This window comes from Halichoerus grypus, chromosome 4 (assembly GCF_964656455.1).
Source record: "Halichoerus grypus chromosome 4, mHalGry1.hap1.1, whole genome shotgun sequence".
Lineage (NCBI taxonomy): Eukaryota > Metazoa > Chordata > Mammalia > Carnivora > Phocidae > Halichoerus > Halichoerus grypus.
Window position 1 is genome coordinate 190541179 of NC_135715.1, and position 24178 is coordinate 190565356.

The following is a 24178-nucleotide window of genomic DNA, read 5'->3' on the forward strand; positions in this document are numbered from 1 at the left end:
TCCCTCATCTCCCATCCCCATCACTCCTGCCACAGTCCCCTGACCTGGGCCCCCCACCCCCCACCCCCCCTGCACATGCGCACTCCACTCCATTACACACCTGCTCTGGGAGCGTGGATGCACATGTCTGCAGCCCAGCTACTTGCGAATTACCCCTTTAGGTGGAGCTCACACATGCCATGGTATCCGTCAGTCCCCTTTGGCCAGATCTGGGTTTTCTCTCTCCCTGAAGCTGACAATAGCTGTCATACCACTTCGGGCTCCAGGAAGACATGTGCTCGCATAGGGTTGTTAGCTAGGAATGGAGCAGCGACATCTTTTACTTAATCTGCTGGCAGAAAGAAAGATGGCTTTTTATTGCGTTGGTAACCTTAACAGATGTTAATGTATTGTGCTGTATTACTTGGGAAATTTCCAGTTTTAAATACAAGGTACTTACGCCTTGCGGGAAACTTATACTAAACAAAGTAGTTATACTGTATTGCTAAAAAGTTTCTGAATTTCCATCAGATTTCACACTTAAGAAATAGTATATAACTGGCTGAACAGACCAGCTGTGTCCTCCAGGGGAAATAGGGAAAATTGAAGTTCCTTTAAGCTGGGAAAAGTTTGAGATGGCCATTCGCGGTGTTGTAAACTCCCATTCACCCTTGGGGCTTAATTATATGGGATTTTCAAGTTAATCAAATATTGTTTTGTAGTTAGCAATTTTTTAAAAATTATAAAATATTGAACTATATGAACATGCTGTTTTATTCCAGAGTCACTTTCTATTAGTGTCATTTTCTAAATACCAAGTATGAGGATGCCATGACAAAATTCAGGATATTTGAAATATCTGCTCCCTTGAAGTCTGGATTAACAAGTTCCTACTTAGCAAGGGATGTTTTTCAGAATAACACGTTTTAAGGACCTAGAGGAGAGCACATTGCGTGCCGGTTGGCAGCAGCTGGTTTCTCTCTCAGATTCTTGCATGCGCCTGTTCTGCTCAGCTCTGCCTGTGAAGGCGGCTGAGGGCCTCCCCTGCATGTCTGATTTGTGCAGGACGGTTCTTCTCACGGGTCAGCCTGCCTTCGCTTACCTTTTCCTGTGTCGTGGGTACTGAGGAGGGGGAAGGGTGCCCTGACCTGCCCGTCTGTTTTTCGTCACAGGTGTCTGTGTTCGATGAGAGCAGCCTGCTCGGCGGGGCTCGGCGGGGCAGTGCGTGCAGTTTCTATGCTGTAAGGCATTTTCTCTGGTTCCCGAATTTCCTCCCGTGTGCTGCATGCCCCTGAGTGGCTTGTTGGGCACAGGTCCAGCCGCTGGAGAGGACTCGCCGGGGTTCTAGGGAGGAAACACTGTCTCATCTCTACTTTCTGTTGTAGTGAGGGTCACGGATGCCTTTGGCTGGTGGGCTAATGTTTTCACACATCAATATACATTGAGTTCAAGGGAGAAGACAGACCTTAGTCGAGGTTCCTGGTCCCTTTCCCTGCAACACGCTAACAGTACTCACACGGGGTGAGGTGCGCTTAAAGTAAATAGGAAGAAGAGGGGCGTTCCACGGGCCACAAATTATTGTCACCTCTGGATAATCGAGGAACAGGAACAAATTTAAAGACTCAGGATCTTAACCGTACATAATTCCCTTTTATTTTGCCGTCTTTCCACCTCCTCTAAGGATTTGAAATGACAGACTCGGCTCTCACCATAAAGGTGTACTAGTCAGTTGTACAAGAAATGCTTGTTGAGTGAAAAAAATGAGTGAATGAAAGAGGGAAGTGAGATAGAAAAATGGAGTCAGTCCATGGAAATGAGGAGGCTAGTTGGCCCTGTCCTGAGGGGCAGATGAAACTGAATGTCCTCCTGGTGTGGATGCTTCTGCACGCAGGGGCTGCTCTCCGCGGGGGCTCCTCTCTGCGGGGGCTCCTCCTCCGCGGGGGTTGCTCTCCGCGGGGGCTGCTCCTCCGCGGGGGCTGCTCTCCGCAGGGGCAGCTCTCCACGGGGTCTCCTCCTCTGCAGGGGCTGCTCTCCGCGGGGGCTTCTCCTCCGCAGGGGCTGCTCTCCGCAGGTCCTGTGCAAGTCCCGTGCAGACGCACCACCCGGGACCCACAGGAAATGTCATGGCTTACAAGGAACTACTCGAGAGTGCTTTTTATAATGTTGCTTTTGATGTTAATTGGCTACTAAATTGGTTAAATAATCCCATTTCTGGCTTATTGTAGTTCATAAATATTCAGGAATTCTCACAAAGCTGCCACACCTACTGTTTTCTTTAGAATGTAAATTTTATAAATATTGGACATAGCATTAGTTTCTGTTGACGTCTAATTAAACATTTATTAATTTTATTTTGCATACCGTTTGAAACATGGTGGAACCAACTATATTAAATCTTTTTCTCGGTTCTTAAACATTTGTGTAGGCCGTTAAGAAGCTCACAAATCATGCCTGCTGGAGAAATAGCTCTAGCTTGCATGTGACAAATAAAATGCAACTAAAGGATTTTCTTTTATCAGAAAAAAGACCGCATAGTAATTTTTGAAGAGAATGAAACTTTCCCCAAGCACTGGGTACTTTCCGAAAACTGAAGTAGAGCTTCCGAGCAGGTGGGGTGTATGTTCTCCTTCAGTTCCCCTTCGCCTCTGCAGGTGGACTTTAAGAGCAGCCGAGGCCCCGATTCTTATCGAGCATCGCTGAGCACTCTTACTTCTGTGCTTTCTGCCTCCTGTAGGAACCACCTGGGAGTGGTGGCGTTCGGGAACTTAAGGAAGTCAAACATCTTCTTGTCCCAACAGCACAAATGTCTAAAATATGGCCACATGTCCCTGGCATCAAGCCATGCAGAAGAAGTCAAAGAGTAAAAATAAGTTTTTTTCTGCACTTAACACTGCGCTCCCATGCAGAAGGAGCTCAGTAGGCATTTGTTGAATTAAGTTGGACAAATGGAACCCTGGGGTAAAATCCCTCAGAAGAGATCTTTGGCAGCAAATTAGCAGGCTGGATGGGAGGGGCGTTCACTGAGCTCCGTCGTCGGCATCTCCCCGAGCCCCGACGTCGCCCTCCCAGTGGATGCCAGTGTCCCATGTTTGGGAATGTGGCTGGGGAGAGAGCTTCCTCAGGCTCTGGTCCAGCCTGCAGCTGTGACCGCTGGCTGATACGCACACCCATAGTGAGGAGGCTGACCCCCCTCGGGGGTCCCGTCCTGACATCCTTCAGCCCAAGACAGAGCTGGACAGGACCCTCTGCTTCGACCTGAGGCCAGGCTGACCCCACGCCTGCACGGGATGGTCCTGATCCCACTCTGGCAGGTTCATCCCCATCTCCAGAGCGTCCAGCTTCTGTTAGCCTCCCCTGGAAGGTAGCCTCATCTACAGTGTATGTTCACAATTAAATGACTTCATTACAGTTTAACGATTAGAGATTAAATGACTAGCTCTCTTTTAAGTATCGCTATTTTGCTTGAAAACGTTTCTATTTTATATCTTCCTCACCGTCCTTAAGCTGTGTGCATGGTGTCGGAAGGACTCGTGGCTGTGTGTGACATGCCGGGGAGCAGTCACCACCGGTGCCATCGGATCCAGGAGCGTGCAAATTGCTTGTGGCAGAAAAGGAAAACAGGGGAGAGTCCCCCCTGGGTTCTCTGCATAACCCCCAGCACCTCTATGTGGCCAGCGTCCTGACAATTCTGTGTCCCGGCTGACAGGCTGAGAAACTTTTCCGAGGTCCCATGGCCAGTAAGAGATGGAGCCTGGACAGTCTTTATAATTTACGGCAGCCCCACACCAGCCACGCTGGCTTCCAAACACAAGCTGTTCCAAAGTTGACACATGGACCAGGGTGATACAGACCCTAAACTTACTCCTTCCCGCATGATCCGGGCAGTTGATTTGAGAGCAGTTTTGACTAGGGAGTTAGGAACACCTGGGCTATGGTGAGCGCTGTGAATTGTGCAAGACTGTTGAATCACAGACCTGTACCTCTGAAACAGATAATACATTATATGTTAAAAAAAAAAAAAAAAAGACAGTAGAAAGGGAAAAATGAAGGGGGGGAATCGGAGGGGGTGACGAACCATGAGAGACTATGGACTCTGAGAAACAAACTGAGGGTTTCGGAGGGGAGAGGGTGGGGGGATGGGTTAGCCCGATGATGGGTATTAAGGAGGGCACGTACTGCATGGAGCACTGGGTGTTATACGTAAACAATGAATCATGGAACACTACATCAAAAACTAATGATGTAATGTATGCTGATTAACATAACATAATAAACACCTGGGCCAGCAGTTAGCCCTGTTAACAGCAACGTGTCCTGTCTCTGCACGGTTAACCAGAACGCGAATGACAGAGAACACAGTAGGATTTTTCCAGAGGACAGATGTCCTAGCTCTTGTGTCAGTGAACCCAAAGGCAAAATTCTTCTACTTTAAAGTAGTGACCTTAGGTATTTCCTTTTATGTTGCATAATAAAGCAAAAGCTGAGAGTGGTAATCATGGTAAATTTCTTGTGTATGCCTAGTGTGGCAATGAGTGTCTTACCCGCGTGTGCACAGGTGTCTTGTCTGTGCATCGGAAACAGTGTTGCGTATAAGTGTAACTATACAGTAAATCGTAATCGGATAAGGGAATGAGAAGAGTGATGAATAGGTAGGGTGGGTCTGGCTATTTATAGTCTGAAGTTGAAATTGTTCATTCAACAAGTATTTCTTGAGGTTACACTGTGTGCCAGGCCTCATCTGGTCCCTGCGGATTCAGCAGAGGATAGACACGGACCTGCCCTCAGGGGATTACGTTCTGGTGGAAAAATGTGCAAACTAAAAGGTGGTATTTAAGATGGGAGTCATGAGCACCTCTGCAGTTCTGTGCCTGCTAGAATTTGCGGTAGGGAGAATGCCTGCAGGGCCCAGTAGGGTGGTGCGGGCAGCAGAGAGAACAGTCAGCCCCTGCCTGGCAGGATGCGTGGTGTTCAGCAGTGTGTGTGGGGGGGGCGGGGGGCTGGATGGAGGGGCTGCTGTTACTCTGGGACGATCCCCCTGAGGCTACATCACAATCCAGTGGGTGCCTGTGGCCCTCAGTCGGGTTTGAATCCTGCCTCCCCTCCTCGCCCACCTCACTCAAGAGGAAAGGAAGATTAAAACAAAAACAAAAATCTATCTAGGACTGGAACAAAGGTAAGTAGAAGTCAAAGTTTAAGAGGGCATCACTTCCAGATCAGCGAGTTACGGTGTTTTCTTTTGCTAGAAGAACGCTCAGGCAGGTGGAGAGACAGATAAAAAAAAAAAACCTTATTCAGGCAACCCGACTGGTAACCTGGCACTTTAAACAAGCCATGCCTGACTTTGGAGGAGCCCTGATCTTACATTGTTTTCCCCTGGAAAGAGCGAAGCAAACTTTCCCACCGCTGAAAAGCCAAGCACCCTGCCGGGCGCTCCGGGCCTTGGAAACTGTCATTTCCCCGTGGCCGAGGGGGCTTTCTGTGCCGCCACCAGGCGTGACTGCACTCCCGGCTTGACCGGGATGCCTTGTGTTACTTTCTTCTCACTAACCAAGAATCCTGTGTTCTTCTGATAGTATGACTAATTTTTTTCTGTTCTTAGTGGGCATGTATTTGCAGCTGTGACCGACACAGCCTTCCTTTCCGAGGGGAGCCTGCTCTCCTCGCTCACCCCTGCCCTTTCTGCATGGCGCGCGGCTGACCTCCGCGCTCGCTGTAGCTCTGCTGACCCTGTCCCTTTGTTTCTGTCTGCGTCCCCGCGGCGGCGGCTGTACGGACAGCCCTCGGAGCACGGCGGCCACCTCAACTCCAGCTCCCGAGCCTCGTCCAGAGCCAGCTCGGCGCGGGCCAGCCCAGTGGTGAGTGCCCCTCCTGCCCAGCTACCTTCCGCTTTGTTCCTTCCTCCTCCTCCTGCTCTTATGCTCTTTACTCCGCTGTCCTGCAAAAGGAACCCTCTGTCTCCAAAGGGCCCAAACGCAGCGTAAAGTAGGAGGGCTTTTCTGTGATTTATTCCAGGTCTGAGCAGAAACGCAACTGGGAGAAATGCTTCCAAATTTAGAATACTACTATTCCGTGATAGCAGAATCGCATTGCTAAATGTCCAAAGGATCGTGTAAGAAGTTAGTGCTTGGGGCTCACTGGGAGGAGGGACACTTCGTACAGTGGGGGAATGTAGCCAGGTACATGATGTGTGGGGGTTTTATGACTTAAAAGTTGGAAGGATCGGCTTTTAACTTTGTTTGTAATGTCATCTGTTACTGGACCCAGATGGTTTTTAAAATCAAGGATCACCGGGAAGGGCCACGCTGCCACTGTCCCATTGGCTCTCCTACTGCTCGGGATCGGGGAGAGTACAGAGCTGCCCTCCTGTTTCTCACCAGCTAGTTCCCGGCCTTTCCGTGTCCTTGGTCCACGTTTGTCCCAGCGTCTTTGCAATTTCAGACGGTTTCTCTTCATCTGATGCTTTGTGCGAGGGTACCGTACGTTCTTTTAATGACAAGGGTGTGCAGGGCAGTTGCCGGGGGACACCTGGGAGTGGGCTGGCTGGCACAACGTCCAGTGGGCAGGAGCTGGGGCTATGTGGTGCGCATGCCCACCCCGCGTGGCTGAGGATTGCCACGTCAAAGGCCAGTGGCGCCCTCCTTGATAAACCCCAACTATGAGAAAGCCAAGCCGGCAAAATGGATGTCTTGCTCTAGTCCCCAATTACAGAGAAGCTCGAATGTGGTTCTCAACTTAGTGATACAGCACCAGGGTTAGAGGTGCGGATGCCTGAAATTTAGGGAGTGTTCCTCGGCATGAAAGAAGAGGCCATCAAGCTGAGGTCGCCTGCTGGTACAGATTCACCTGTTGGCTGCTGGTGATGTGCTAGTTTTTTTAATTAGATAGTCTTTCTCGAGCCTTGATGTTTCACGCAAATGCAGATCCTGGACCCGCTTCTGCGGATCCCTGGCAGCTGAGCCCGTATCTCTTGAATGGAGCGGCCACACTGCCCATGTTCTGTTGTCCCTGACTCCAAGGCCAAGGCCAGAGCCATCATCCCTGGGCCTGCACTGGCGTTTCCCTGATGGGGAGGAGTGTTCCTCGCCACCATTTACACATGGAGGATGAGGAAACAAAACATAGACCAAGGGGCCCAGTATTAGAACAGGAGAGCCTAGTTCTTCGTGGAAATGAAGACTGCCCGCTCTGTAAACACCAGCACCGGTCCCTGCCTCCTCCACGTTTCACGCACCCACCACCCGCCCTCACAGCCATGAGAGCCCCTGGAGCCCGGCCTGACCACTCCGGCTGTGCAGGAAGGTGTGGTGGCAGGGCCCCACGGGGCCCGGGGGCTCATTGCTCCACCGATGACCAGTCCAGCAGGAACAGGAAGATACTCATTGTTCAGCATCACGTAACGCCAGTTTTTAAATCGGACAAGTTGCTTTTTGCGGTGTCCTTCACGCTCTGGGGTAGCACGGCATGTTACACTCATCCATGGGGAGCCTTGGAGCTACTGGGAAGAAAACTTTTCCACGGTAAATTTAATGGAGATCGGTCTTCTTTAGGCGTGATACTCACGCTGTCACATTTTGGGAAGTAATAGAAGTATCTGCAGTTGACAGAAGGCGGCCGTGGCCTGCCCTGCGAAGGATCGCGAGCCCCCCTGGGTCCGGTTCCTGGTGTGGCTCCCAGGAAGCACGGAGCCATGAATGCCACGATTATTTCACTGCTTTGGGTCTCTTCAGACATCAGGACAAGGTCACAGAATAAGAGGACTTCATCTAGTCGCTTAGACTGAAGTGGCCAAGATCAGACACAAATCTCGGTGTCCTGTGCTTTCTACATTTGTGGAAGGTATACCCACATAAAGCGGTTCCATGGGTGACCGTAATCAGAGAGGCGGCGTGAAACGTGCCCGTGCCCCCGGGACCTGGTGAGCAAGGCGGGCCGGCCGGGAGAGGCCTGGTCCCAGCTGCGCCCAGGCCCCAGGCCCCCATCCTCGGGGCTTCCAGGTACCGTCAGGGGAAGAAGCAGCGCGTACCGGGGCTGCCGGGCCCCTCTGATCCTAGAGCTCTTCCTCCTTTAATTCTCTGTGTTTACAGCCCACGAAACACAACGGAGCTCCAAAGGGAAGGTGGGCGGAAGAGCTCTGAGTGAGTGACGCCATCAGGCATGTGGCCAAGCTGATTTTTCAGTTCACTACAAACACATAAGCCATCTTTTTCTCTTCTCTGAGACAACTGCTCATTTACAAAGGTCAGCCGACCGCCCTACCGTTGGCACATTTCATGAGCGAAGGTCAGCATCTCGCGGGCCGTGTGGGACGGGCCATCCTCCCGCCCCATCTGGGCATTGACGGCTCCCGTGGCTCCTGGGGAGTGATCCATGGCCTGCTGATTCATCAGGAATGTGGATCCAGGGGGGTGTGAGGGTGGACAGGGGACAGGAGCCTCCCTGGGAAGGCAGTAGGACTCGGGCAAGGGCCAGCCCTGGAAGGCTGGGTGTGGAGGAAAGCCCTGTGCACCCGGAGGGGGGAGGGCACTCTTAAAGAGCAAACATAACCAGAATGGAGGAAGTGGTTGCTCCTCCCACTTGAAGAAAATAAAGATGCCTCAGCATCCAAAGACCTCCCCCAGCCCTCGTTCCTCTCAGCAGATGCCTGCCCCACCTCAGGACCTCAGTCACATTGTTCCCATTCTGCAGATAAGCTGGAAGTTCTTCTCCAACAAGTCTGGGCTCTTCCCCTTGAGGAAGCTGTGGGGTTCTTTCCTTCAGCCAGTGTTCATTGAGAACCTAGAATGTTCTAGGCACAGGGCTGCAGTGGTGAGCAAGATATGGGATGCATAGACCGGAGGAGACAGGCAGGCAGCAAACGGGCACGCATATGATACGAACTCCTGGGGAGAGATGCAGGAAGCTCTGAGAGTTGGAATCGGGAGGTTTGGTGGTCTTGGCCTGAGCACACTCACACAGAGGGCCTCGCCTGGTGACACCCACACCCCTGTGTCGTCCGGGCCCCAGAATACTGCCAGGCATCCGCAGAGGCTGCCGTGTTCCTGACACATCCATCAGAGGTGTCCTGAGCGGAGCCCAGATTCATGTTCCTGTGTGTATTTAGAGAAAACATGAGTAACAAACGGGAACCTCCAGCCCGTTTAGCTAGAGAAACAAAAGACCGTAGTGACCCACGTTTTCTGTTGTATGAAGAGGCAGGGGCAGCAGGTGGAAACACAGGTCATGCGGTATGAATCCAGGAGTCCAAGCGTAAGTCATTCAGGAGAACGTCAATATTATTGGATGAAAACCTGAAATTTCCACGCCAATGGAAGACTTGACTACTATTCATATCTGGAGGAAGATTGCCCTTAAAATGGGTGTTTTCTGAGCAGTGTTCGCTATTGTCAGTTTGTTTGTTGAGAGGGACCGTGTGCGGACACAGCTCCTCTGGTCCCATTTTGCATCCGGGGCCTGGGGTTGCCCAGCGGGAGGTTGGGGACACCGTGAGGAATAGTTCCTTTGTGCCTGGCCCCTCTGCTAGGGTCCAGCCATGCTCACGTGTTGTGTCTCTGGGCAGGTGGGCAGGCCAGCTGGTGATAGGGAAGCCCAGGAACTGTAGGCCTCAGCAGACGCGATGTTGAAGTGAGGCTGAGTAGCATGCTCGTATAGACACGATGTCGGAAGTTTGGAATTAATAAAATACTTAATGCGCTACTTGGATCACCTGTTTTTGAGAGGAAGAGTTGCCGTAATCTAAAATTCAACAGAGATTGTTTAGAAGTGACTATTTCTAGTTGATTTTAAAAACTGTCTTTGTGGACACTCGGTTGTGATTGTAAAATGCTGGTACACACACGTGTCATAAATCTGCTACTGTGAAGTTTTCACGCCAACCTCAAAGGTTTAGAATTGCTGGTGCGGGGGAGTGACAAAGTGAAGGCCTGCGGGGTGTGGGGCCCCGTTGCCCTGGCGTGGACCAGGACGCCGGTGTTCGCGGAGGCCCCGCGGCTCGGCCCAGGCCCCGCGCAGGTATGGGCCTCGGTGGCCTGCAGGGGGTGCACCTGCCGGCATCCCCTAGGTCCTGCTCTGCCCCGTGTCTGCACCATGGCGTCCCCCACACCATGTCATGCAGCGACTAGGACAGTGTTTGGAATGTTTTTTGATTCTGTTTCTTTCTGTTATTATTTTCAGAGGTAAAGTGGCGTGCTTTCTGTCAAAATTAAACGCACCACCTGGGTTCCTTATCTGTCCCTTTGCTCAGGGGCAGGTGAGGAGTGGGGACAGCTCCCGGCCAGCTCGCCCCGCTTTATACAGGCTGCCATCTAGTGGCAGCTCAGGGGACTGCGGCAGCTCCTTGCTGCGGGGTCGCTGTCCGCGGGCGGTGCTCCTCGTCCTTGCGAGTTCAGAAACACCTGTGAGCACACGTATCCTTTGTCGTTCAGAAACGGACTAAGGGCACTTACCCTAATGCGTACACAAGAGATTGGAAACAGCGGTTAAGCAGAGATTGGCTATAACTCTCGAGAGTTTCATTTTTTTCCCTGCGTGGTCTCTACTTAAAAACACAGCCTAAATTTTCCCATTCTGAGTCCATTATGTATTTCTGAGCAAAGGCATTTTAAAACTATTTTTAAACTTTTTTTTTGAAAACTAAAGAGCTAGCTGTGGCTTTAGGTTTTTTTCTTCCTTATTTGATGTTTTGCAAATTACAGAAGTAATATTTACGTTGATGGTATCGAGGGAAGCAAGGCAGAACACAGCAGTGTTAAAGGACCGCCCCCCCCCCCCGAATCAATGTTTTTTGGTCTGGTCTGTATTCTTCCTCTTCTTTATCACAAGAAATACTGAAAAAACGTGGGGTCCTTCTTTTACGGGCACAGATATCTCTGTAGGTGGATTTCTGGACTTTCATTTGTATACAGAATATTTACCTACTGCTGCCCAGCATTTGGAAAGATTCTGTGTAACCCACAGAGGCAAGGAGCAGCCAGCTTCTCGGCGGTAACTGGGAGTCAGTGACTCTGGCTCTTCGTATTTGACCAGTAGTTACATTACCTTCCTTCTTTTCATCTCATGAATACGTGCTCTGCAAACTAACCGATTCTAGGGAGTGAGGGCCTCGGGCCCAGGAGACTTAATACATTGATTCCCCTGCAGACCAGTTGCTATATAGTCAGCTTTTCCTCAGTGATTTGAAGTTTTCAGGAATATGTTCATTCCCGAGTGGAGAGAAGAACCACACTTGAAGTGCTGGAATCATCACAGTAAGAACATTGGCCCAGGGCTCTCTGGGGCTCTGCCAGGGACGAGGAGATAGAACCATCTTGACCGAAGGCCACCTCCGCCCCCCAGAGCGTCTGCTCAGGCTGGTGTGGCATGCACGTCTAGAAGGAATAGTAATTCTAGGGGTGTGTTTTTACACACACCAAATACACATGCCAACAAACGGCAGGAGGCGTGACACACGGTTGGAGTGAGCTCTCCTTAGTGGGCTGTCACTGGTCCACATCAAGCAGTGGAAAAGGGCACATGCAGGCTGAGATGGCCTGGGAAACTCGCGGGAGACGCACGGGCTGGCCTGGGCTCTCAGAGGATGGCCAGCCGCGGCAAGCGGAGAGGAGAGTCCTCTGGGCGGGGCAGGACTGGCATCCAAAGCCCCCCCAGGGCTTATTTAACAAACTGGGAGTGAGGCCAGTCTGTTCTTGGATCCATCCCACCAGCCTGAGGGATATGGCCTCTTCGCTCTCCTTTCTTCTCTTAGGACAGTAAGGAGACCAGTAAGATGAAAATAGGGGGTTCTTGCTGAAGACCCAAGTATGGGCCTTGTCGGGGAGACCGGATGGGGTGGCTTTGGGAACTTGGACCTGTTGAGTAGGAGACCCTTGAGCTTGGCTGAGCTAGGAGCTGGTTTTGAAAAGTACCTTCTTTTGGATTAATCAAGTATTCTGTGGGAATTTCATTTGAGCCACTTGGTTGGCTGATCTGCTCTTACACTTTGCGGTCTCGTTTTACTATTTGCCTTAGGTGTCCTGCCCTCGAAGAGAAAGGTGAAGGTGTGATGGGTTTGGAGGAGAGAAGGTAGCTGTTAGTGGGGGACAGGATGGTGAGGCCTTGAGCATCCAGCCCACTGTGGGGCCAGGGTGGGTACAAGACAGGGAGTGTTGGTCTTCACAGAACTTTGCGGTGTCCCGACCAGTGCTTAGCCCCACATCCTCATGCTCTCCCTAGCCCACCTTCGTGGTGGGCTGTTTTTCGTGTCTGGGAGCCACTCTGCCATGTCCTCCCAGCCAGCTCTGTCGGGATTCCTTGACCTGAGTTCAGACTGTCTGTGGTTGAATGTGCGACGGTACCTGCCGAGCCCCGGCTGCCCACCGGGTCTACTGAGGCAGAGCTGTGGTCTGCAGTCGGCTCCCTGGAGGTCAGAGTTAAGAACATCTGAGCTACAGGAAAGAGGATCGGAGACGTGCTAGTTGTCAGCTTCCCCCAGAGGGTTTGGAGACAAGTGGGTGTGGGGTTTTCTCACCCTCTGTGACCTTCCCAATGGGCTTATGGAATGGAGCCCTAAATGTGCAGAAAAAAGAAAAAGTTGGCCTTTGTGGGATGCTCAGCAAAGAAAGACATGGCACCATTGTCAGCCTCAGCCTGTTGGCCCCCAGACCCCTTCAAGGTGCAGGGTCTCCCTTGGGGGCAAAGCTACGGCCCACAGGCTGCTCTGGGTCTCCCGAGAGTCCTGCCTGAAGAAGGGACAGAGCAGCCTCAGAGACACGTGAAAAGCCAGATTCTGGGGTCTCACTTTTCACCTGGCAGATTCTCCTGTGCCTTCACCCCCCTGCCAGCTCCCCACTTCTGGGCATCAATCCCAAGATGGTTAAACCAGAATCTTCACTTCGGCTCCATTATTCAGGAGAAGTAGGAGAAGTTGCAATGGGCTCCACTGCTTCCTCTTGCCTTAGAGACCCAGGCAGCAAGAGGCCTGGTCCTGCTCTCCGGCTGTAACCATAGTAACAGCGGGGGGAACAGGCTTGGAGCTTGTCATCGTCCCCCGCCCCCCCCCCCCCCCCCGTCAGGACCAACACGCAGGGCTGTGGGAAGCTGTGAAGGAAACCTGTGCCGATTCGGTTCATTCACAAATCCCTGATTAGGATCTTCCTGCGGTCGGTGTGTATGTCGTTCAGACATCGTGTTCCCATGGAAATTATGAACATTGAAAACCCACCCGGTGAAGTTCACGGTGGCACCGTGAGCTGCCTGCGAGCACCACCGTGCCCAGCACGGCCTGGCAGAAGCGGATCCGCGGGTCTCGTTGGCAAAGCGGTTTTTAAATTACAAAGGAAGCTAATGTCCTGTTACCATCTTACCCTCTAAACCCGTATTATCCATTTAATGCTCTTAACTATTTCGTATTTGTCCATTTTCCTCCACAGGTTGAAGAGAGACCAGAAAAAGATTTCACTGAGAAGGTAAGGAATCTCTGGAAGCCTTTATGTTGTGTTGTTGATAAACCGCGAGGGGCCCAACGTGTATGGACGAAACTGACAAGAGAATACGTTGGTTAATCTTGAATGAAGATGCTCACCCTTGAGGGAACAGGGCGTGCATGTGGCACCACGTCCTTCAGGGGGTCCCCCGGAGCCACTTCCAGCATGGGTGTTAAAGCCCGCGAAGAGCAGAGGCGTTCACCGTGGGCCTAGGCATGAGCATCAGGTTGACCCCGACTAATTCCCAGGCCTCCATGAGGCCCCTCAAAGTGAACCTCTCTTTATTGCTTTCCATAAGCCCCTGGAGATTTGACAACATACAGTAGACTTGCAGGGGGCTCTGGTTTTGCCTGAAATCACATTCGGTCCTTGTGGCTTTGCAGGGCTCGCGTAGCCTGCCCGGCCTGTCTGCAGCCGCCCTGGCCTCCCTGGGCGGGACCTCTCGGAGGGGAAGTGGGGACACCTCCATCTCTGTTGACACGGAGGCGTCCATTAGGGAAATCAAGGTAAGGCTGCCTACCTACCTTGTGACCTAGAGGAGCCTCTTAGGAAAATCAGTCTTCGAGCATAAGTTTGTAAAGTTCCGGATCTTTCTTCTGGGTCCAGTTCCCCCATGTCTACATGTTCTAGTCACACCAACACCAGCTCAGATAAGAGTCTCCCGCAGGAAGCTGCACCTGCCTGCCCACCCCGGCTGGGCAGACCTGTGCCCTCCGCGCTCCCCAGGCCCTCGGACACACCCTGCGGTGCTCAGCTCCTTCCCTGGCGTGCACAGACAGGTGGTCTCCATTTTTCTGGAATAGTCTCCATTTTTCTGGACACCAGATTACTCACTGCTCCCAACAACACCCCCCTGCCCTTTGAGTGTCCCCCCGCCCCTGCCTAGAATATGCCCCTCCTTTCTATCTGTAGTATGCACACTATGCCTTGATTAGATCATCGTTGTGTTTTAGTGATTTTTTTTCTCCTCCCACTGGAATGTAAGCATCATTCTGTGCTCCATGCTCACCACTCGATGGGGGCCACTCTGAGCATGTAAGAGACAAAGGCAGGACTGTCTGGAAAAGTAATTAGGAACCTCAAGGGACTGGCTGTCCTCTGGAGAGCAGAGCCAAGGCCCGAGGGGGAAACGTCAACGATGGGATTTGGCTTCGTTGAGGGAAGAATTTTCTATTAATTAAAACTGGTGAAAAGGGAACCCGCTGCAGGTGGTATCTGAAGCTCGATGACCGCCTGCCAGGGAGGTCAGAGAAGGGATGTAGGTTCCCTAAGAGTGCCTTCAGAGTCCTGTGCTTTGTAAGGACAGTTTTTGTGGGCCGCTCTTCCTAAAACGTCCACGCGCCCTCCCTGGGCCTCCAGCGGCCCTTTGCCCATTCCTTTGCTACATCCAAGTGCAGTTTGCTGCAATCCTGATTCGTCTCTGCTCGTAGTCTTGAGAGCACCATTCATTCGCTCAGCAAGCGTGTATTGAGAGTCTAGCTCAGACCAGACACCGGGCCCCAGGAGTGCGGAGCAGAGACGCGAAGCTCTGTAAATGCAGGGACGGAGCTCGGCTGAGTCCCACCTTTAGTATTTTCCTCTATCTAGCACTGGGTAGCAACCCAAAGAGCCTGAGTTTTAACTATCAAATATGAGTAAAAGAACCTGTTCCACTTTTGGAACCTCCTTCGTCTGTTTTATAAAATTGTGCAAAAATATAATGATATAGACCTGCATTTTGTAAAATTTTGTGACAATATCATATGAGATAGACCTCAGTTTTAAGCTTTGTGATTTTGAAATTCATTTTATTTTTCTTCAACACTTAAAAAAAAAGAGAAGAAAAGAAAATCACTGCCCAGACTCCCCAAATGAGGGAAACGACCCAGAAGTAGAAAAGATTTAGGGGATGGCTTCTCTTTCTTTGTGGTCGTGCTCACTTTTCTCCCCCCGATGTCATTTGCCTCTTTGCCAATTCCTAGGAACTGAATGAGTTAAAGGACCAGATTCAGGACGTAGAAGGCAAATACATGCAGGGGTTGAAAGAGATGAAGGTACCAGTTTACGGAAGTGTGGGCTGATGGTATTAACCCAGTTTAACTTCAGAAAACCTAAAGAAGACACATAGACTGCATGCTTGCTCTCAAGAGCCTCCAGACTACAGAATTCGAGGTGGCAGGAACGCGGGCATGGCTTTGTGCCCGAGTGGTCTCCCCAGTGCAGCTTTTGAACTGAGACCTGAGCCCTGTAACCCTCAGTAGAAACAGTTACTAACACACTTCCTGATGCATGTTTCTGACTCACCCTCCTCACCCGGCCCACACCCAGGTTTCTTCTCACTTCCCACAGAAGTGCACCGTATGCTTGCAGAAGGGTTTGGGGGTTTTTCTTCACTGTCCGTAGTCGCTCCATACAAATAATGCTTCACTTAATTTGCTTCTCAAAGCGTTGGATGTGTACCGGGAAGGCTGTCCTTATTGCCACGCTTCTGAAACACCCAGAGTACTTGCTTGCATGTTGTAAAGTTTCACTAATTGAAGCAGCGTCTGAACGTGCACCCTCTCGGATTTATTTGAGCAAATAGACACTACTGTAAGAATGCGTTATCACTGCCGTGTGCCAACCAGGAAATTTAGTTGCCGTATCCCTCGGTGGTGAGGTGGGTAGTTGAGGACCTTGTTCTCTGTGGATCTAGCAATAGATGGCAAGCCTGTTACTTCTTCTTCAGGTTCCCAGAAAGGACCCCCAGGATAGTCTGAGTTTTCTATCACAGGGGCACCAACCAGAGGCCATGTTGGTTTTAAAATGACGAATTAATCCCCGGCATGCTTGTCACCTCTCCTTGAAGAGAGGGGGAAGTTATGGTTGACTTTGAATGTGTGGTGAGAAGGGGGTCACCGAACCAGCCCAGGAGCCACGGGTCCCACCTAAAATTGCCACCCTGGGTCGCAAGTGCAGACGAGCGTAGTGCGGAACTCCGTGGGGCCGCCTCAGAGGCCCTGACCACACGGTGCCCACCTCTCTTTAGCTTCAGGTGGTTCCCACCCCTGGGGATTCACCCTCCCTGTTCTGGGGTCCCCTTCCCCTGATCTGTGCTTGGGGACGAACTTGCTGCTCCCCTCCGTTGCCTGGCCAGCGAGAGTGTGAGCCGCGGGAGGGCCGTGTTTCCTCTGCAGGCCTCTCTCCCCGGGGCTGTCCTCCCAAAGGAATGCCCTCTGTCCTTCCCGGACAGACCCAGGGAGACGTGCGTAGCTTGTTGAGTCGTCCTGTAGGTCGAAACTTAAAATTCCACCTAATCCTCTCCTGGTTCACAAGCCCAGACGGGCAGCTGGCAGTTAGTGGCAGGTGTCACGTTCTCTCAGCCGACACGCCTGGCTCTTGCCAGGGTTCTGGTCACATTTCCTGAGGGACTACTTCCAAAACCTGTTGAACGGCCCAAGCCGCCACGACGGGCGCCACCAGGTCCCGCGGTCAGGTCACGGGCTCCGGCCCAGAGCCTCCCTGTCACGTGTCTCCCTCGTGCTGATGGCCATGGAAGCCGTCTTCCTCCCAGACACAATTAAGAACTAACTTTCTAAGTTAATAACTAATATTCTGAGTGGTTAATAACCGACTTGACCCCATTGAAAGGGGGGAATTTCTGTGCATTTGAAATTATCGTGTGTTTCTTATCCTGATCCATTTGCCCTAAGAAATAAAGTCTAAAAATAGGGCTAGTTTTTGGGGGTTTTGTTTTTTATTTTTTATTTTCTTCAAAGACCACTGAGCTAATCTCTGTTTTTGTTCTCTTATACAATTTCAAAAACCTGACGCGGTTTCTGCAGGACTCACTAGCAGAAGTTGAAGAGAAGTATAAGAAGGCTATGGTTTCCAATGCTCAGCTGGACAATGAAAAGACGAACTTCCTGTACCAGGTCGATACCCTAAAGGACATGTTGCTGGAGCTCGAAGAGCAGCTGGCTGAGTCCAGGCGGCAGTACGATGAGAAAAACAAAGTAAGCGCCAGCGTGAGAGAGAACGGTGGGGGGGGGGAGAGAGAGAGAGAGAGTGTGTGTGTGTGTGTGTGTGTGTGTGTGTGGTATGTGGGGGGTGTGTGTGTGTGTGGCATATGGCGTGTCTGTGGGGGGTGTGTGTATGTGTGTGTATGTGTGTAGATAGCGGTTCTCCACTTGTCCAGGAAGCCCAAACATCTGTGAATAAGAATGCCATGCTCTTTGCAGAGGGCTTTGAAATATTAACATGCACAATTTCACTCTGTAAACTAGAGACAGTTTTACTGGGAGAACATTGTGTGTTTTGCATGTAAGATAAAGTTGTAACCAGGAAAAAACAAGCCTACAAAGAACCAACATGTTTGGATGGACATAATTGGGTGCTTTCAGGATTTTCCTGTTGGAGCACCCGGCTGGCTCAGCCAGTAGACTATGCAACTCTTGATCTCAGAGTCATACATTTGAGCCCCACGTTGGGTGTAGAGATGACTTAATAATAAGATCTTTTTAAAAAAATAATAATTTCCTGTTGATACGTTTCTGGATTTTTATTTTGTTATCTTCTAACAGCATCGAGAAAGAGCCAGTTGCAAATATATTCATTTATTTTATTCCATTTAAGAATTACATACCTTCATTAAGCTAAATTAAGTTAATTATGATAGCAGCAAGAAGTCCGAGCCTATGTTGCAATCAATGACAAAAGACTAATTAGATGTTCTTTGTGGGATATAAAGCAGGGAATACTTGTTTTTCAGTTTTAGGAATTAGTTGGTCTATCAAACCCTAGGATATTGTCCAATTTTTCAGAGTTGCTGAGGTAAACAGAAAATCTAATTTGGGTCACTTTTTTTTTTTTTTAACTGGCTTTATCCCCTAAGTCCCAAGGGTTAAAACCAAGGTGCCATTAGCAACTCAAAGGTCTCCTTCTTTGACTATATAGAATTTAGGAGCTAAAGAAGAATTTTATTTATGAAGTTCCTGAGAGCTAAACTCTGAAACAAAGGAGAAGCTTCCCGTGAGACCTGATGATGACATAGATTATACGGTTATAGGAGCAGATGCTCACTGTGGACCCCACTGTGGGGAGGGCACTCTGATGCATCCTAAACACTCCTAGGATGTCCTCAATCAGGCATCAGGAAGTAGACCAAGAACCCCCAAATCTAATTCCAGAGAATTTGGATGATCCTGGAATGTTGTTCCAAGCTGGGGAACAGGGACCAAGCAGAGCCCGATAGGCAGGCCCTTGTCACAGCTAGGAGGGGACCGGTCACCCTCGAACTTCAGAAAGTGGGTGAGCAGGTGAGGCCAGGGTGAGAAGCGAAGGTCACGTCCCTTCCAGATGAACCCCCTGACCGACCTGGCAGGTATATACCCTGCTGTCCTGAACTGTTGGGTACCAGACCATCCTCATGGATTGTGCAGTATTGTGCTTTTGTCCCTGGAGTGGGGGCGCCGGGGTACAGGGTTGGCCATCCACTTAATGAGATAAGCTTGCCAAAGTAGACCATATTTACCTCTCTTTTTATCCTAAAGCGTATTCCTTGTCCAATTTCAAAATCAGGGCTAGTTCCAACCTAAGTCCTTCACAGAGCTGCCTCCTCCAGGCCCCCTGCACAGACAGCCCCCTGGAGAGGGCCCCCCTCCCTGCCCCGCCGGGCCCTGCCATCCTGGAAAGATTCAGGGAGCACCTGTCTGATGCATCAGGTCCACAGGGATGTTTACAGGAAATCAGAAAGTCCAGAGAAGTGGGCTTGTGCTGCTAAAAAGGCCTTGAAAATTGTGATGACATGGTAATAGGTAGTTTGTTCCAAGGTCAACGTAAGTCATGGGGACGTGAACTTGAAAGAAAGTGTGGTTCCATCACCATGTCCATGCTCTTTCCCTCCCTTGTAGGAGTTTGAGAGGGAAAAGCACGCCCACAGCATCCTGCAGTTCCAGTTTGCCGAAGTGAAGGAGGCCTTGAAGCAGCGGGAAGAATTGCTGGAGGTGAGTAGCGCTCCCTCGTTTGCTCTTCCTTCTGTGTCTTAGGAGTATTTGGGGGGTTCATTACGAGAGTTAACCGTTTCCTCGAAAATTGAGAGTTTAGGCTAATTCTCCGTGCCTCACTTAAGGAAAATGGTTCCTTTCATTGGTGAAGATTCTCATTCTTTGGGGGCTTTGTGTTTGGTTTGGGAGGCGTGGCCGACAGAATGATGGCCCCCTGAGATGTGCATGTCCCCATCCCTGGGACCTGTGGATGTGGTACCTTATGCACCAGAAGGGACGGTGCAGGTATGGTGCAGTTAAGGGCCTTGTGATGGGGAGTGACCCTAAATTAACTGGGGGCCCACTGTCATCACGGGGTCCTTATGCTGGGAGGCAAGAGAGGTAGCGGGAGGAGATACGGTGGAGGGGTGGGGCAGCAAGGCTGGTGCCACATGAGGAAGGGGCCAAGAGCCAAAGAATGCGGTGGCCTCTGGAAGCCAAAAAAAAAAGGCGGGGAGGGCATGGGTTCTCCCCTAGAGCTTCCAGAAGAGAATCCAGACCTGCCCACTCCTTGATTCTAGTGCATCAGACTCATTGACTCATTTTGGACTTCTGAGTTCCGGAGGTATAAGGGAATAAATTCGCGTTGTTTTTAAGCTGCTGAATTAATGGCACCTTGTGACCTTAGCAATAGGAAACTGATACAGGGTTGGTTCTAACTTTTTAACTTGATCAGAACTTAAACTAGTGCCTGTAAGTAAGAATGTGCCCCAGGCAGGGCCTCTCCTGCTTCTCTGGCCGCTGGAGGCTAAGGCCAAGGAAAAGGTTCCGGCATTCAGAGGCGAATCCGGGCTAATGCAGGAAATGGGGCTGGTACCCTCCTCCACACGTGTCTGTGGGCTCACGGGCAGTCACCGCTCTCGGATTATCGAGCCCTGCACTTTGTCTTCCTGCTTAACCCTTTATCTGCTTTCTTTCTATCTGTTCCTATTCCTCAGGAAATCCGACAGCTACAGCAGAAGCAGGCGAGTTATATCAGGGAGATTTCTGATCTTCAGGAAACAATAGAGTGGAAAGACAAGAAGATAGGGGTAGGACTCCCGAGTCTGTGAAACTGTTCAAAGGGGCAGCCCGCTAGCAGATGCAGAAACGCTTGTGTGAGCATGCATGCGCCCCCACGGGACACAGAACTGATAATATGGAGAATACACTAGTTTACTCAAGCTCACAGTAACTCTGAACTTGAAGTGCACTTCCGACATGGGGTGGGCACCTTGCTGACGCTAACTGGGCTCTGAGCCTGCACCGAGCGGGCCAGCAGCAGCCTGAGATACAAGGAGTGAGGGAGGCACCCTAGGGCAGGTGGGACGTGGGGAGGCTCGGGCCTCTCGGATTCTCTGTCCGGTGTGGCCTGGGCCTTTCTTGAAGGCATTTGAGGAAGCTGCAAGGTGGCGGGTGCTGTGCCCATGAGTTCCCTCCTTGACCTGTCCCCGTGGAGGCCCCAGGCCCCTCTCCTTTAACAAGAAAAGCAACCACAGCCCACCTGCCTTTAGGAGTGACGAGTAGGAAGACAAGAGCCCACTTAGAGTAACCACCATGCTTCCCAATGACAAACGGCTTCCAGAACGCAGCAGCCCATCCTGCACGGCTCTGAGGCAGATCTCCAGATGTTGGAGCACAGCGTCGGGGCATGTGCCACGGGAGGCTGTGCTGGTTTTCCCTTCTGTATCCTCATCCACACTCATTTAGGACTTGGCGAGCGTGCGCACGTGTTTGCCTTAGGACCACTTTATGTTCCTCTGCGACAGCGAACGCCAAGAATCAATGTAGAAGAATAGTCTAAGTCGTCACTTGGGGTTTCTTACGCATTTCTTCTTATTCCTCGTTTATCTCCCATTTGAATGGGTGCATGGCTTGTGTCCATTCTCTCACCGCGCTGGAAAGCTGTGCACATACAGCAGCCTCTGAGTGCCTTTAAGGAGGCAGGAGGCAATGTTCTTGGCTGCCATAAATTCACGAGAAGCTTAGTATTTGCTTAGTATTTGTCTGTATCTTGAAGCACATTCTGCACAGTGCTTTAACTCTGGCGGTGTTCTATGTAGTGGAATCCTCCTTGTTCTCGCTTCAGTCACCTGCTCACCTGTGCAAACTTCTCTCTCTCTTTGCTCTGCTCACACTCAGGCTTTAGAGAGGCAGAAAGAGTTCTTTGATTCCATAAGGAGTGACCGAGATGATCTTAGAGAAGAAGTAGTCATGCTGAAAGAGGAATTAAAGGTATGAAGCCAAAGCATAGTTAAAAAAAAAAAATCCATGTTCTCAAGAATGACTGTGTGTGTGTACTGGTGTTAATTAATTGTGTGTCATTGATGTGAGTTCTGTTAATCAATTCAAATCTTCGATTAACTGACACTGAAGAGACCCATGAAATGAATGAACGTAGGTTTAGTCGGGTCTGCCCGTTCCTTTAGATGTTCACAAGCGTATCTGATCTCAAAAGCAACTCTGATTTCCAAGAATTTTTTATATACTGCTTACATTTTTTTCTCATACCCATTGATACATTCTCCAGGACATTACTCCAAGTTAGACAACGTGTGTGTTTCTTTATATTAAAGGCTCAAATTTAAGGACTTCTCCAGCTGGTTGGTGGCGTGGGGGAGGCTCATACGAATTAGACTTTGAGACCCCATGGGTTGAGGAACGTTCCATGTCCTGTTTGCGCCACGTCAAGGGGTCTTCAGCTGCTGGCTGGACACCAAGTGAAGGAAAACGGGCTCGGGGGGGTAATCAACATTGTAGGAGACAGTGTTGAGAAGAGGGTATGGCCGTGGCAGATTCTGAGATCGTCAGTGGAAACATCAGGGTCAGCTGCTCATTATCAGGGGTCAAGGCCAGAGCAGTCAACCAGAGGGAGAGGTTCCTATCACCGCTCCTCCCAGGGCTGTGAGCCTGGCGCTGGGGCCTCCTCCAAGCTCAAGGAGAGAGCTGTGAGCACGGGGGTAGCAAGTGAGTCCGTGACCCATGTGAAGTGTGACTGTTTCTAGAGTGTTTCACAGTGTAGTGAGGATGAATTATATTTCCCTTGAAGATACCAAACATTCTAGCCACTTCTGTATTCCTTCTTTTTTTTTTTTTTAAAGATTTTTATTTATTTATTTGTCAGAGAGAGAGAGAGAGCATAAGCAGGAGGAGCAGCAGAGGGAGAGGGAGAAGCAGGCTCCTCACTGAGCAGGGAGCCCGATGTGGGACTCGATCCCAGGACCCTGGGATCATGACCTGAGCCGAAGGCAGACGCTTAACGACTGAGCCACCCAGGCGTCCCTGTATTCCTTCTTTAACATAAGTTGTGTTTATTCCTTTCAGAACACGCACGTATTTCTTTCTTTATCTCTGTCTCTCTTTTTAAAGAATGCAACCAGGGTTTTAAAAGTGAGGTCACTTTGCAGTGACTTGCATGCCGCAGTACTGTGTGGTGGCCTGCAGGCCTTACCTCCAGTTAAAAAGGATGCATGTCAGCAGTGTCTCATCACCAGCCCGTTGGGATGCGGACTGGAGCGTGGAGGAGAACATCCCAGATTTGTGTATGTTGAGAGGATACTTACCAGTGTGGTGTCTACCACTTCTCTGATTCTGTTTCCTCAACTTCAGGAAAAAAGAGCTTCCTTTTCATTATTATTAATAAAATAGAGTTTAACCTAGTATCAGTCATTATTACAACGAGTCTGTTTTTGTTCCCAGAAACATGGAATAGTCCTAAATTCAGAGCTAGCTACCAATGGAGAGACTTCAGACGCTCTAAATGACGTCGGACACCAAGGTCCTTCCAAGATGACGAAAGGAGAGTTAAACGCCCTCAGGACGGCAGGGGATGGGATGCTAGGTAAGTGCTCACCTTCCTTCGGGTCTTTTCATCCTCTAGTCCGCATCGATTCACCTTCCATGCGTTATCAGAGTTGACGTAATCATCACTGATCAATTAACACTCACACAGCATGCCATGCGTCCTGCCACTTCTGGGGAGCGCCCTTGCCACACGATATGGTCACTCACGTGTGTTGTTCGGTGTGCATCCCTGTCCAGTGCTCACCACCGATGGCTAAGGAATACATTTCTCTTGCTTCTCAAAGCCACCACGTGAAACTGTGAATGCAAGGTGAATCGTCTCAGAAATTAAGGGACAGTTCTGACAGTGCTAGTCGGTTCTCCTCCGCCACGGGCCGAGGACGGCTTCCTAACTCACTCCGTTACAGACTTCTCCAAAGATCAGAATAGCAGAGGCCGTAAAGTAAGATAGTTAACCCTGGTTCCAAGCCAGCACTGCGCATCCCACACACCGTGAAGTGTTTTGAGGGTGTGAGGTGCCGTGGACAGCAGATGGGGGCTTGTGACAGAGTATGTCTTGGGTGCCGTTCTCAGGCTACCGCTCAGTGGCCCCGGGCTGGGGCGGGGAGGGGCGAGGCGGACAGGCAGCCCCCGGTGGGGAGTGTGGGCAGGGTGAAGGGGTGCCTTCCCCTTTGTCAGAGGTGATGTTCCTTTGTACGTCAGTTTTTGCTTCTGAAAGAATATAAATTGGGGAATCCAGTAGATTGTAAGAATACTTGATACAATTTGCAAATATCTGAAAAGATTCACCGACTAATATTGGTCATAATATTTGGCTTTTGGATAAAATAAGCCTTCTGAATCCGGGGTGCAGCCTGGAGTTGCAGCCGGCAGGTAAGGCTCACTTGTCCCTTATCACCCACTGCATTCCTGCTTTCTACAATGAGGCTGGAATACGCTCAGAGCCCATGTCTCTAA

The 24178-nt window shown here is 50.5% G+C and overlaps 1 protein-coding gene across 28 annotated transcripts in view; it reads left to right on the forward strand.

Moving 5' to 3' along the window:
- The window catches only part of LRRFIP1 (LRR binding FLII interacting protein 1), an 82864-nt gene that overhangs the window by 43270 nt on the left and 15416 nt on the right, over window positions 1-24178 (forward strand). For 8 of the 28 annotated variants that reach the window (XM_078071510.1, XM_078071529.1, XM_078071528.1 and 5 more), the window contains 10 exons: window positions 1152-1220; window positions 5757-5834; window positions 13383-13418; window positions 13820-13942; window positions 15398-15469; window positions 17240-17410; window positions 19307-19399; window positions 20377-20469; window positions 21560-21652; window positions 23117-23258. In XM_078071510.1, coding sequence (XP_077927636.1) covers window positions 1152-1220; window positions 5757-5834; window positions 13383-13418; window positions 13820-13942; window positions 15398-15469; window positions 17240-17410; window positions 19307-19399; window positions 20377-20469; window positions 21560-21652; window positions 23117-23258 — 970 coding nt within the window. The remainder of the gene's footprint in view (window positions 1-1151; window positions 1221-5756; window positions 5835-13382; window positions 13419-13819; window positions 13943-15397; window positions 15470-17239; window positions 17411-19306; window positions 19400-20376; window positions 20470-21559; window positions 21653-23116; window positions 23259-24178) is intronic. The other 20 variants (XM_078071515.1, XM_078071517.1, XM_078071518.1 and 17 more) reach the window with 10 other exon arrangements.